The sequence below is a fragment of the Haliotis rubra genome, unplaced genomic scaffold (assembly GCF_003918875.1).
Source record: "Haliotis rubra isolate DU_JTF1 unplaced genomic scaffold, ASM391887v1 Scf317, whole genome shotgun sequence".
In the NCBI taxonomy this organism is placed as follows: domain Eukaryota; kingdom Metazoa; phylum Mollusca; class Gastropoda; order Lepetellida; family Haliotidae; genus Haliotis; species Haliotis rubra.
Window position 1 is genome coordinate 783,714 of NW_025766988.1, and position 15,261 is coordinate 798,974.

Here is a 15,261-nt window from a genome sequence, read left to right on the forward strand (position 1 = left end):
CATCATCATGACTCCCTGGTGTCATGAGAAGGAGTCATAGCCCTTTTTAGTTGGAGTCAACTTTAGATTGGAACTTTTATCAAGCCATCAACTGTGATTGTTTAATAACGACAAAAAACAATGTAAGGCAGGTCAGGTATTTTATCAGCACTAAGTAGTTAACTGGCAAACATTTAGTTTTAGAAGTTTAGATTATCTGAACTAAGGGCCCAGTAGCATTGTGTCAACGATGACGCAAGCTTCTAAATTCACTGCATATTTGAGATAATTTGTGCGTCAAATACACAGTTTTTCTGTATCATGGCAAACACTGATCACCCCCCTAGTCCCTAAAATCTCAAACTATATTTCATTTGAAATTAGAACTTTTCAAAAGAATTCTTTCTTACAGAAATTCTGGGGTATTTAAATCATGTTTTGATATCACATTGTAGCAATAATGATAAACTAAGCATGAAAGCCTACTCCTCTATACTTGTCCTGTTATTTGAGTGAGTGAGTAAATTTCTGCCGCTTTAGGCAATATTCCAAAATATTAAGGTGAGGACATCAGATATGGGCTTCACACATTGTACCCATGTGGCAAATGCTTTAACCACTAGGCTACCCATCCTCGATAATCTCCAGGGTATACGTTCCGCTAAATCTCCATATGACCCTGAATGCATCTACAGTTCAGCCCAATAACTTTATTACCTCCCTTTGCAAAGTCCGCCTTCCCACAGTAGCCACTCAGATAAGCCGTTACAACTAAGATTGTCAGTGTCAACAAAGATCGCGGCCACAAATCGACAGGTCTGAAACCTTAAAAAAAATTATCCAAGAACTCCTCCTTCTTTCTAAGTGAAAGTGAGTTATGATAGAAGCCTTGTGATTGGTATGCCTAACTTCCCAGCGTAGACTCCTGATTGGATAAAGAGCAGCAAAGGGAGGTAATAAAATTATCGGGCCGAGACATAGATGCATCCAGGGTATTAGTGGAGAATTATCCGAATGTATACCCTTGAGATTATCGAGCATGTAGGTTACCCCACTGTCACTGTTATTAGAGAAATATAACTCACATCTACAAAGCCATAACATTAGTTATTACCAAAAGACTATCAACTGGGAAATGTTTACTTCCAGTTTTGCATTTTGACTGAACATCAGCCTCCAAGTAGGTCTACATAATCGCTGAAAATTAGTGGTGGTCCGATTAATTGAAATAATTGAAGATTGATCGCAGTGACTAAACGACCAAGCAATCGACCAAACAATTCTGGAACACTTGTTGCATTAACAATGTCTTTCACACGGTTGGTTTTGTCTGTTACATTTCATGAGCACTACAAGCTCGTCCAAGTCATGATTGAATTTATCTTAAAGACCCCCAAGAAATTTATGTTCCCTAACATACTAGTCATCCTTTAAAGATGAGCAATTTGCAAAAAAATTTAAAAACCCCCAAAGAACTACATGTTTTTTCTTTTTGTTTTTGTGCAAACAAACATAACCAGGAAAATCTGATAAATGATGCTAACCAATTATTTTCGATGACTGATCGGTTGTAATGAACCAATAATCAATTAAGAGATTTTAGCCAATTCCCAACACTACTGAAAATCCCATCAAATCAATCTTGGACACGGCTTGACAAAGATTACCATTAATACCATTCTGGAGTTAAAATCCAGCATGCCTGACAAGATAGTAGAAATTTTATGAAATGTGAGTCTTTCTACCTTGTGTAGTCTTAATCATTTGTTTATTGTACAACACAGAAATTTGTGGAAGATTTTCACATGACGTTTCACCATTGAGTGAGTGAGGTAGTTGGGTTTAATGCTGTTTTAAATAGTGTTCAGTAATATCATTGCGTGTCACCAGAAAATTTTTAAATGATGTTGGTCTTAGGCATGTAACTCTTTAGTAAAATTCCCAAGCAGAGGTATGGTGTTGACAAATCCAAAATAATAATCTTAGGATTTGGGATTCAAACTCATGATCATGGGTTATTCGCATGCCCAAGGGACACCACTCTGCACAGCAAATTGCAGCAACATAGACAACTGGGCCACTATGGCCTAACATTAGTGTTGGGAATCGGAAACCAAATCCACTATCGATTAACGGAGGACTTGTGGTGAACGATTATCAATTATAATCGAAATATATACATTTAATGTAATCAACAAATCTAAGTTTTTTCTGCAGGTATTTTCTAATTGATGTTTTTTATAACTAATACTAACTCTTAAAGTGCAGTAATTTTACTTTCTACATACAAATTATTCTGTTTATTTATACAACAGATATTTATCAGTATATCTCATTTCGTTTACAATAGATGTAAAATTTATTCATAAACAAATTACAGTAATATGTACTGTAGTGAGGAATACGAAACTATGAATACAATGCGCATAGCTTTACGTTTGTTGGTGAATATTCATCAAATTTAATGGTTAGTTTATTCAAGTGTGTTATACTAAAACAACAAAATTTCGATTAATCGAGAAAATGTTTTTAACAATCGATAATTATTTTCAATCCTTCTTTCGAATGATTTTCGATTATTTTCAATCATCGGAACACCATTATTTAACATGCCCTCTGCATTATCTGCACAAAACAAGTATGGAACTGCAAATCAGAATCGAAATCTACAACACCTGTGAGAGCAATTCCTTCTTAACCATTGTTAAATGCCATGCAGCATTGACTCAAACCCATTTCATGTAAGTTCATGACATTATGAAAATAATGACAACCTCAATCATATCAAATTCATCAAAAGTATGAGTAGATATTAATTTTAGCTACACACATATGAATTTATTATGATATCAGTTAAAAAATAAAATGCAAATAAGAAAACTAATTCTGCTCGACAATGTACACTCAGGGATTGATTTAAGATTTATGCTTGCACCAAATGCATGTTGAAATGAAAATCTTGTTGCACCAGACAAAACCACTTACGGTACCATAAACTAAAATTGTCTAGACTGCTGCCAGGGTCTGGTCAAATACATTAATGATGCATTGCTGGAAAATGTAAAAATAACTTGTACATATGATCTTAAAGTACCCACTGTTTGACATCAAAGCAAAGCAAGGATGACAAATTATTTGGGACAGGGATTATGATGAAGTATGGCAAATACTGTTCAGTGTGAGTGAGTTTAGTTTTACGCCACACTCAGCAATATTCCAGCTATATGGCGGCAGTATGTAAATAATCAAATCTGGACCAGACAATCCAGTGATCAACAGCATGAGCATGGATCTGCACAATTGGGAACCGATGACATGTGTCAACCAAGTCAGCGAGCCTGACCACCCGATCCCATTAGTCGCCTCTTACGACAAGCATGGATTACTGAAGATCAATTCTAACCCGACCTCCACGGGTAATACTGTTCAGTGAGGTACTGAGTCTGTTCAAAGACTGATGTAAGGTAAGGATAGGTCAGACACAAATTTGGAATTTTCTCATGCATTTGTTGCATGTGGACATAAATATCATGTTGCATTCTTCAAGAATGGATTGCTCTGGTGAATAGGGGTGGGCGATAATACTAGTTAACCGGTATATTGCAATTCGAACTTCACAATACGATAAATTGTCGCACACTTTTTGCGAACCAGTTCACCCGATACGATCGGTAATTTTCATGATGTAGTCAAAACTACTAATAACATTTGAATTTCCCTTATATTATTATACATTAATATTTTTGAGAATGTTTATTGGTCATATAACTGCATTTGCCTGAATTTTAAACCATAAAAAAAAATATTAAAAAATTGGTACCAGCACTCATAAGGATAATCAAACCAAAATGGCTGACATCGCTGCAGACGCTTTTTCTCGAGTTCCCATATTGCAATATGCCAACACTTATCACAATATATCGCAATATGAAAATTTTGGCAATACCCAACCCTACTGGTGAAAGTTCATAAATTGAGACCTGACACTGAAATAACATTGAAAGCTATTGGATTTCCTGATCTGCTGACATATGGTACGAACGTATCAAGATGGGTAACATATCATATCAAATCTTGTTTTGTCTGTTGCATAAGGCCACAGGTTCTTCAGGGACCAAGTTTTCACCTGGGTGCACATAGCCGAAGAGGAACACATTTTATGGATACATAGCTTCTTTATTACAATAGATGGATATATCATTTGCTTGGTAACAGTGTTAGGGTCTACACCAAAACATAGCATCTATTGTACTAAAGAAGTTTGTTTTGGTTTTTTTTGTTTTTTATATTCAATTTTTTATTTTTTGGTTTGTTTTTTGTTGTTTTTTCTTCTTTTTTGTTTGTTTTTTTATTCATGACATATAATATACATTGCTGGTTATGAAAAAACATATAAACAAAATTATAAACGTACAATCGCAAAGAAGTCGTTGGTAGGCTGCTTTGCTTTTTGTTTAACGCCCCAGCTATATGACAGCAGTCCATAAAAATAATCGAGTCTGCCCAGACAATCCAGTGATCAACAGCATGAGCATCAATCGGGATACAATGACATGTGTCAACCAAGTCAGCGAGCCTGACCACCCGATCATGTTAGTCGCCTTTTACAACAAGCATAAGTTGCTGAAGGCCAAATCTAACCAAGATGTTCACTGATCCTATGATGTGGGAGAGTATAATGACAGGTAAACTCAACATCAATATTTTTACCTTTCGAATGAAATCCGATTCCAAAACATCCCAGGATACAATAGCATGATCCATGAGAGACACAAAAGACTTGAGCGTGTAGGCGAGCGGGTCACCATTGCTGTAAACAAGAAAAGTTGAAAGTGAGCAAGGTTTTACCATGCTTTTAACAATATTCCAGCAATATCACGGAGGGGCATACCAGAAATTGATTATACACAAAATCTACAAGCGAGTCCTTTAATTCCGTGCGTCCGGTAATTCTGCGCAGCTGCAATAGCGTACTTCCGTATTGATGGTAAAATCGTCTGCTACCACAGTTACGCTTGAAATCGGGACAATTCTACAACGGATTGGCTTTTAATCACTAAAGGTAAGTAAATAACAGTAATTGACAGATAAATTGACAGTTTTATGAAAATTCGTTTTCTTCAGACTTTTAAACCTTTTTCTTCATTATTCATAATTGGATTTAATATGAAACATTCTTCCTTACATTGATGAAGTGATTTTTGAAAATAATCTGGCCCTAATACGCTTCCATACTTCGGATCTCCAGCTAAATGTTATACGCATCAGTTGCTGCGCAGAATTACCGGACAGCAAACGATGTCGTCAGAACGCCGGTAAGGTCAACCATATGGCATAATGCAACGTTAGAATCTTATAGTCGTCAATAAAACTTATATTTCTAGGTAAATATGATGCATACCAGCATGTTTAGTCACGTAAACCATAAAAATAAGAGACGTTAGTTGCCGTGTTGCGATCGATGTGCTTAGGTGCGTGGAATTACTGGACGTCATTGTATAAATAATCACTTACTGAAACACCAATGATACATGCACCATAGGCATGTCACATGTATTGTCAACATAAATTCTCTGCTATCAACACAATCAAGGATTTTAGATAATTATTTTAGGAACTACATACAGTAAACAGTGTTGAACTGTTCGTAACCAACACACTTATAAAGAACTGACAGTCATAACAAAATCATTTTTAGTCAAAATGATTATAACAAACTACAGTTAAAAATTACTAAAATTAGCTGTCAATTTGAGTTCACTATCATGATTATAACCATAGGTTACTATCAAGTGTGGCAATCTTGCTTCAGGGATATTAGACAGTACAGAAGAGAGTTCTTTTAAACGTTCTCATGTTGTTTTCAAAATATGGCTATAAATCTAACAATCTGACAGGATGAATGATTTCCAAAGGACACTTACAAATTTCCTGATGTTACAAATTTTATGACCAAGGGGAGACCATTCCTGTTGATGAACTCAATCGCAAATGAAATGTCAGAGGAGAAGATGGAGAGATCACGAAGCGCTGATATTTTATCCTGCTGGCTAGCATTGTCATTCAGTTGACTATAAATGTTTTGAGCCTTTTTTTCCTGGAGAAGATGTCAGAGTAAGAACATTTCCATTTGAAATCTCATTCCGATTTTGATCAGTGATGTAGCTGTGACGATTCTGCTCGGAAAACTGCAGTGCAAAATTTTCGGGGTCAGATAGCTTCCACCTGAAAGAAAAGAATGGAAAGCATGTGTAGAAACATATTTTAACATTAATGAGTGAGAGAACATTCAACACTAGTCTGAACAGTTCCTCAGTTATATCACAATTCATCCGTCTCTCTCTGACAAACACCAGTGGCTTCATGTGTGAGTGAGTGAGTGAGTTTGGTTTTACGCCACATTTAGTAATATTCCAGCAATATCACAGCTGGGGACACCAGAAATGGGCTTCACACATTGTTCACATGTGGGGAATCGAACCTGGGTCTTCAGCGCGACAAGTGAACGCCTAAACCACTCGGCTACCCCCAATGCCCCTTGATGTGCCATGTAGCTGGAATATTGCTGAATGCGGCGAAAAAATAAACTCACTCCAGGGCTCCAGATAAGGGCCGTATCGGTGTATGTACGGATGATAAATATGCACGATACGGTAGGAAATAATTTAGAAAACGTAGCAGATACACACCACGGCAACGGTGTACGGTTAGAATCATTTACAGATGTATTCATCTAAAAAAAAGTATTGTATTTCTTTTTTGATCAGTTAACACAAAAGAGTAGCCATGATTGGTGCATATATAAAACGAAACACAAGATCACATACCCCATTAAATTCCATTCAGTACACGAAATGTACTCTTAAGGTTTTCCAGTACTCCTATATTTAAAAATAAGGAGTACGTACTCCTGATGTTGAAAACTTATCTGGAGCCCTGCTCACTCACTGATGTGTGAGGAAAGCCCACAGTGATGCAAGTCCTGAGTATTTGCTACTTTGATGTAGTGTTGGGAATTGGTTGAAATCTCACAATTGATGATTGGTTCAATACCAACGACCAATCATCAAACAAATTGGTTAGCGTCATTTTTTAGATTTTCCTATTCAGGTTGTAGTTGCAGATAAGTATAAAGAAAAAACATTTGTTGTTGTTTTTTGTTTTATTTAGAAACTACACAAATAACATTTGCAAATTTCACATCCACTGTAAAATGATTCAGTTCCAGTGTAACATAAACATAAACACGTTTTCTTGTCCTAACAACATGCTAGATATGTTCCATCATCAAGTATTTCAAACTCCATTACAGCGAACATAGAGATTTTTTCTGGGTTACATCTTCTTTTATTCTCGAGTACAACGTTTCAGGGCTTGTTCTGGCCCCATCATCAGGTAAAATGCCAATCAAGCATCTATTACAGCGGTTCCAAAATCGTTTGTGTTCGATCATGAGAAAATGTGATCGATTGCTTGGTCATTTGGCAACTGCGATAATCTTTGATTATTTCAATTAATCGGAACACCACTACTTGTTTGTTTGAAACACATTTTATTCACTGAGAAAAGGATTAGGAACAAGTTCTCCGACTTAGAATACCCTCTCCTTATAATACACCACTACTTTGATGACACTAACACACAGGTATTGCTATGACAACTGTAGGAACATAATCAGTGTGATTTTGTGATTCGAACCAATGATCTAAGGTATTTTCAGTGACAACTTATCAAGCAATATTGTTCTTATGTTTAAAAATATATTGAAATGAACTGGGTCTGAACTGTGCAAGAAACTGAAAGCCAACACATGATGAAGATTCATTTGTCTTTCAAAAAGTAAATAAGATACAAGTGCAAATTTACTTACTGTTGACATATATCCTGAATTATAGCAGCTAAGGGACGTTTCTGAAAATAAGGAAGTTTTGTTGTGTTAATCAATGCATGCGGTATGGCAAATACAATAAAGAAACTAAGTCATAACAGGACACACAAAAATAATTTCTGTACATTCTGTTCATAAATGCAAATACACTATAAGATGTATGTTTCTCTTGAGGGTAGTATGGTCTGATGTACGCTTCTTTGTAGCAGTGTCACCCAAGTCAGTAGGCGAGGGATGACACTGTTACAAAAAGGCGTACATCTGACAGTATTACTTGAGGGAGAAGCATACAACGTATTTCTCTTACTGCCATGTTAAATGTACAAAATATCATTTTATTTTATTTTGAAGATCACTACCCACTATATGACATGTAAACAAAATAGCGTCTGTCTCTCGACTGGATTTTTAAAATCAGTGAAACATCTGACAAGCTTAAAACTTCATAAAAAATGGTTCATTATGTTTAAGTTGAGTGTGCAAACGATTCAATGTATAAAATGATTTAAATAAAGCAGTGGAAGTCGGTAATATAAATGTGTACATAGTGAACTCCAAAACAGCAAATTAAATGGTTTTTGAACTCCGGGCACTGCATGCATCATATAATGACGTCATACGATTGTTAGAGATACAGCTTCTCGGTGGAGAGTTTGGCGGTTTCCGTGGCAGCGGAGGCGCGGTGGGCGATCTGGCTAAGGCGTCAGGCTAGTGATCCAGTGAGGTTGAGGTGTCGGGATCGAGCCCACCTGTGACCGTGTGTAAAATCCTTGGAGTCAACTTTGTGTGCAGACTCTTTCAGTGTTGTCACAACCCTGTGCACTTAAAAGAACCCACAAATCCGTTGGTATATGACCAGATGGTGGCCACATGAATACATCCAAACACCTAGTTGCGGGCACAGCAACGTGCAGTGAACTTGGACTAAGTTCTGTGACTATGTGTCCCAGTCCACCAAGCTGTGAATGGGTACCTCATTAGGATGAGCAAGCCACAATAACTCAGTGTGCCTAGTGGCTGCAAGAGTTGAGATTGATAATATGATGTGCCGTTGAGATTGAGATTGACATCCAATGATCGAGGGAAAAAAATACCAGCGCCTTGAGCATGCATTGTTGCCTGGATATGTATGCTATATAAATATCCTATAATGATGATAAAAAAAATAAATAATAATAATAATATTTTTTCCAGTTGTCACCCTCGTAGGAGTGGTGACACGGACACTTGTTCAAGCCTCATTGACCAATGAAATTAAAGTATTTTACATGAAGGTAAGATGAAAAGTCTTGTTTTCATTATAAAGTATTCATAAAAAATTGAAACCCAGCAGTGACTTTTTCAAGTATTCCTTATAGTGACACGAAAAATTTATTTTTTTTAATCAACAAAGTCTTGGCTAATAAAACCAGTCCATTTTTTCACATGTTTAACATGCAAATCTATGAAAAGTGTACTTGAAAACAATGTTTGGGTTTTCAAATACAAATCAACTGCATACAATGATGAAACATCAGAAATATCCTTTTTCTGACAATATTGCAACTAACTATTTAGCGTCCAGTGTGGACCATGCACACAGATGGTTGATGAATGTAAAAATAATCATGATAATAACAAACAAGGACACTACACTGTACAATTCTCATATAATAACCTGGGCTTCAGAAAAAAGTGTCATGAGTCCTACTTGTTTCCCTCCAAATTATAATTGAGATGAATGACAACAAGGCATTGATTGGTTCATGAAGGTCAACTAAAGGAAGTTTGTGGCAGAAGTTAGCCAGCAGGTGGCTATGTTGAAATATATACATGCTTTACAAGCCTGCACTGATGCATATATAATTTAAACAGATCAACTGGAACCATGAATAACTGGTTCTAGCACATATGACATACAGTTCCATATAATACACTTAACCAGACAAGAATGTCATTAAAACAACTTGAAAACGCTTGCACCTTAAGAAACCACCAACACACTTTGATTACCACCCAGTTTTGTTCGTAAAATGACGACACGCTGACAAAATATAGAGCTTTCTCAACTAACGGTAATTTATTAACTTGTAACTAGTAATTTTCTTTTCAAAACCAGGGTCATAACTAAACCAAAGTCCTGTAAACCAACGTGACAGGTCGATTGACGTCTGCGCCAAAATGTCAATAATGGCAAAAGTGACAGATCGTAAATATGGAACGAAGACTCTGTAAGGAATGAAAGATTATTGAATGTTTACCTGGTCAAGTTCAAGGAACAATGCCTGCTGTCCTTGCATTGTAACAGCCACCTTTTTAATATTCTCCAAGTGACTTTTGGACGTTCGGGCAGGGGGCAGAGTTCTAGTTCCTGGTTGGTCCGACATTGTCGCTGGGTTCGCTTGCTAATTCCGCTCTGCTTGTGACAATTCGTCAATCTTTGCACAATATGTGCTAATATTCCACGGCTTAATATATTCAAACGGCAAATAAAATAAAAAGTTATCCAGATTTCACATACAGTAGTACGAAATGGTGAATTTTCGTCATGCTTAGGCGATATGTGTCACCACCAGACTCCATTAACCAAGCCTCTTCCGGGAAGTGGTTCTAAAAACCACCGCAGGGTGGCGTTGGTCATAGAGGTCGCACTCGCTATAACAGACAGGTGCGTGTTGTATTTCAATCAAGAATTGCATCGTTTGAATTATGTCAAATACGCACAACAAGGTTGTCATACCTCTGATTTAGTCCGCAGCCTTACTTCTAAATATCAATAATTGCGTTTTGATTTCAGAACACATCAATCCAAACACGTAGGATCGTGCCATGTGATAAAGTTGACATTATCAATGTCGAATGTAGCCAAAGAGTTATGGTAGATTGAAAGCCACTTGTGTTCGTTAAGAGAGACCATGGTCTCTGGTTATATACTACACACGTACTTTTTATGTTCCTAGGTAGAATAAGCCTCCATTCCCAGTCACATTTTTCCACCTAAATTTAGATTCAATGAATATGATGCATTTTTAACTTTTTGAAGACCATGTTGACTAAGAACATGTGACAGATCTTTATGTGCACCCAAGGTTGGCAATGTACACAGCATTAGTGTAAGGCAGTTTTCATGTTGTATTTGTTTGCCATTTGTGTCAAATGCCATAAATTTTGTTGCGTGTGCAGCATTTAGTTATTGCAGGGATAATCTACAGCATCTTCTCTTCTCCCTGGTTATTGTGACCAATAAAGTACCAGCAGTGCCATTGCCATTTTCTAGTGTCTGTGCTGGCAAAAACCACAGTAGCCTAACTGGCCTCCAATATTATTCTTATGTGGCATTAACATATTTATTTATCTATTTATTCTGTGTGCAACGTTTTCTTTCAATTTTTCTTCACCCAAAGTGACCTAGTACAGATGCTCAGATATTTTCTTCATAAGTTCAAATAATCAGCAATGGTCTGATTGATATTTGCAGTGCACTGTTTTGATTTTCTGTAGCAATACCTATAATTTTTTGTCACTGACAGGTGAGACTGGCAGACAATGATTCTGCTTCGAGCCTTCTGGTATGTGAGGGTGTGCAGCCCTCAGGTTCAGACATACAGACTTTTCTCAGGTCTTCAGGTACTAGTAATCTGTTTATTTTTGTATCAATGTAGGAATGCCAGAATAAATGGGGATTCTAGGGAATCCTAAGTTCCCTGTTGTTATAGGATATTTATACAGCGCACATATCCAAGCAACTAGTACATGCTCAAGACGCCATTTTGTGGAATTTACTAATTTAATATTTGATGTAGGAACGTCTCCTCCATTTTAAAGCTATGGTTGGATTGGATCTTGAGGATTTTCACAACAATATGGAGTCCCTGGTTAATTAGTTGTTAGCTGTAAGTGTAAACTGGGCAGATTATGTCCCCATTACCCAAATCTTTGTTGCCTTGATCGGAAATCATTGGAGAATAGGTTCAAGGTGCTTGCGAATCATGTGTGGAATCCAGGATTTAGTTGGGTTTAGGGTACCGCTGCCGTTACTCTTGTATTAGGTGGATTCAAATTGTTATTCATGATCAAACTTAAAGGCACAATGTCACACCACATTTCTCAAAAAAATACTAACTATCAGCCCTCAGGGAAGCTACCATATAATTTATTCCAAAAAGAATTACATATTTAGATTACAATATTAAATTAAATAATTCGAATGAATTAATGCAAAGTTGCATTAAAGTTATGTCCATTAGAGCACTCTTTACAAATATCCTATAACACAACTTGTGATTGAAACCAGTTTGGCAAACACCGACAACACTGCGTGCGACAGATTTCGATGTACAGAGCAATGGTTTGTATTCCATATATGGCAAGTGCTATCTGTTTGAAAGCTGTTCACCTCGAAGTTTCAATTATCATTTCCAGGCAAGTTGGATGGGATAATAAGTCTTTTATTGCATCAATAGAAAGCCAAAGTGAGTGCATATGCCCCTAATATATAAAATATAGGCCAAAATACTGTCGTAAATGTGTGACATTGTGCCTTTCAGAGTGTTTTTACTTGAATTTGTGTGTTATTTATCAAAGCAAGATATGAAAACAGGAAGCCAGACAGAATATAGTCCCAGCACTGTTATATGAATACACAGTGCCATTTAGAAAGGGAGCAAATGCTATATTTAGGATTACACTTCCTCAGTATAGTACAGATTATATTGCCAAATATAACATACATTTCATTTGAATAACTTCTATATTCATTTTGATGGTGTTATGGTAATTGGTCATTGTTGTGATAAATTAAGTGTCGACATTGTCAAAATGTGTCAAAGGATATATTTTGTTATTGTTTCACGGAATATAATGAATAATACAACAACTGCTGACTCGACTCATATCCCAATATGTGTAGTTATAACCTAGTGTTCGTGATACGTATCATATTCACCTCATAGTGGATTCCTTGCAGCCTGACTAGTGAATACAGTATGTATTTACACTAACTGTGAACATTGCTTGCTGATAGAGATTCTTTGTTTTTTGAGCAGCAGTGGGGTAGCCTAGTGGTTAAAGCGTCTGCTCGTCACGCCAAAGACCCGGGTTCTATTCTCCACATGTGTGAAGCATATTGCTGGTGCCTCCTGCCATGATATTGCTGGAATATTGCTAAAAGCTGCGTAAAACTAAACTCACTCACTCCTTGTTTTTGTTACAGGTTAGAAGTGAAACAACAGCAAATAGACTGTGGAAGCCAAGTGTCAACAAAGTATTTGTGAGGTGGAAACTCCTGACCTCCAAGAAATCTCGGACATTTCGCCCACAGTATGGCAAGGACCAAGTCAGTGAAGAGTTTCAGTTGATTTACGAAAACAACATGAACAAAATCGTATTCTGGAGCCAGCTGTTCATCTACGCAATGACAATTCCAACTGTTATTGGAGCTGCGGCAATTGTTGTGACGAATTCCGCCGACATCCCATCCAATCTCTCCATTTCACATCCTGCTGCTACAGCAATGGGCTATTTCGTGTTCGGGAGCACACTCATATTGTTCATAAATGCTGTTAGCAGAAGAAGTATTAGAAGAATCTATTTAGAACCATTCACAGATCGATATGTAGCCATTGTACAGAACTGGTTAATGATACCAAGCAGGCTACACTTTCAGTTGAAGGATACAAAGCCAAGGAGACCAACCTACCTGACAGCAATGGGTGGGAATATAGCCATTAAGAAACGACCATTCTTTGTGGTCGGAACTGATTTTAAGCTTCCTGTATACTACAATCAGCTCATGGCGTATGACCTTGAGAAGCCATTGGAAAAGGCGAGTGATTTTGATTTGTTGAAAGTTGCAAAGCAAAACCGTAAAAAGAAAGAGAAGTTCCGTTCATAGGGATGATGGATGATGGTGTGCATAAGTGTTCTTCTTGATTAAAGACTTTTATGAATGAATGTTTGTCTTGTTCGTTGATATGCTTAGATTACAAGTCAGGTTGAGAATAGGTTCTTATAATGCCTTTTCTGTTGTCGAAATTGAGTTGATTACACTGTTTGGCATACTATTAACCACTGGATCTATAAATGGAGATATTAGACCTTTACACATTTGGTGGAAAACCACAAGTGTTAGTAAAGTGCTGATGTTCATCAATCTTTACAAATCAGGCCTTGATTTCTTGAAACAAACTCTAGTTTTTACTGTAATTTCAAACTGAGTTTGACAATTTGAAACAGCTGATATTTTTAACTCAGCTGCTTTCTTAAAATAAAAAAGCCCAAACAACTTAAGTAATCTATCCACCAAACTCAAATTGTCTACTATGTTTGAGTTTAATATCCATTTCAGTTCATTCTGGGAAATGCATTTTCCTGCTCTTTCTCAAATTTGAGTAAAAACTGTAACTTACCGTCAAAACTTAACATCAAAACTCAGACTTAGGATTGTTTCAAGAAATCAGGGCCAGGTATCTGTGGTACCAATTTTTTTAAAGGGCTGCCACTCTGTCCAATAAATTGCATAGCCTTACACATTTTACCACCTATGTCCCTTGGCCTGACAGACATCAGATGACAGCCTGTGGCATGAAGAGGAAAATATGTCACCTTCCAAAATGGCTTTTGACGTCCTACATTCAGCCAATTATTTGTGTAGCAATGTTTCATTAAGACACACTGCCTTATAGAAAGTGGAAGCCACTTGGCTGAGTGGGTTAGATTGCTGACTTGTGAGTACTGGAATCTGTACTTCACTGAGAAAGTGTAATCCCAACTATAGTCCGTTTGGCTCAAAAGCGGACCGATGAATTGCAATCTAACTCAAAAACTAATAAACATAAAATACTCAATGAAACACTGATCATAATCAAAACGTCAGACCAACTCTGTGAGTTTTTTGCAGAATTTATGTCCTAAAACTGAAAAAGTTGTTTAACAAACTATCATTAAAATATTGACACAATTTACTATTTGTTACGAGGGAGGAGTGCAGAGAAAGGGACAGCCAGGTGTGCGAGAAAGGATGGAGACGGCACAGCACAGGTTAATGAATCAATATAGTATGACCAGAATTTATTGCGAATTTTAGGAATATGTTTAATTGGATTTCTAGTATAAACATCCTTGACCAGCTATCAAGTGATTGCTTTCATTCAAGAGAGACAACTCCATTAATCCTTTTTCATTAGTTTGTGAAGAGTTATCCTCCTTTGTTTACTTGCTAGCAGACGACATTTTCAGTGATCCTCAGTATGGATGATTTAGAGAAGAGGAAGTTGATTTAAGAGTATTATAACAAGGACATCAGATCAGCTAAAGTGATTTCAATAGAACAGGCATCCCTTTGTCCACTGTTTATCATTTTTTGAAAAATATAACATATGGATATGTCATTGAGCACCAGGTAGGCCCAGAAAATT

General features: G+C 36.8%; 2 protein-coding genes across 3 annotated transcripts in view; one reads left to right on the top strand and one right to left on the bottom strand.

Moving 5' to 3' along the window:
* The window catches only part of LOC124283478 (engulfment and cell motility protein 1-like), a 42,038-nt gene extending 31,606 nt beyond the window's left edge, over positions 1–10,432 (bottom strand). Inside the window, 5 exon segments of the mRNA XM_046719542.1 lie at positions 4,690–4,789; positions 5,904–6,073; positions 6,075–6,204; positions 7,850–7,890; positions 10,108–10,432. Coding sequence (XP_046575498.1) covers positions 4,690–4,789; positions 5,904–6,073; positions 6,075–6,204; positions 7,850–7,890; positions 10,108–10,233 — 567 coding nt within the window. The 5' untranslated portion in view covers positions 10,234–10,432.
* An 11-nt stretch (positions 10,433–10,443) lies between these two features.
* On the top strand, positions 10,444–13,798 carry LOC124283479. 2 transcript variants are annotated; one of them, XM_046719543.1, is made up of 3 exons: positions 10,444–10,514; positions 11,377–11,473; positions 13,059–13,798. In XM_046719543.1, the coding sequence occupies exons 2-3, from the start codon at positions 11,393–11,395 to the stop codon at positions 13,737–13,739; spliced, it is 762 nt and encodes a 253-aa protein (XP_046575499.1). In that variant the 5' UTR covers positions 10,444–10,514; positions 11,377–11,392; the 3' UTR covers positions 13,740–13,798. The 2 variants fall into 2 exon arrangements, with proteins under 2 accessions (XP_046575499.1, XP_046575500.1); XM_046719544.1 differs by having other exon boundaries at positions 10,492–10,576.
* The last annotated feature ends 1,463 nt before the right edge of the window (positions 13,799–15,261 follow it).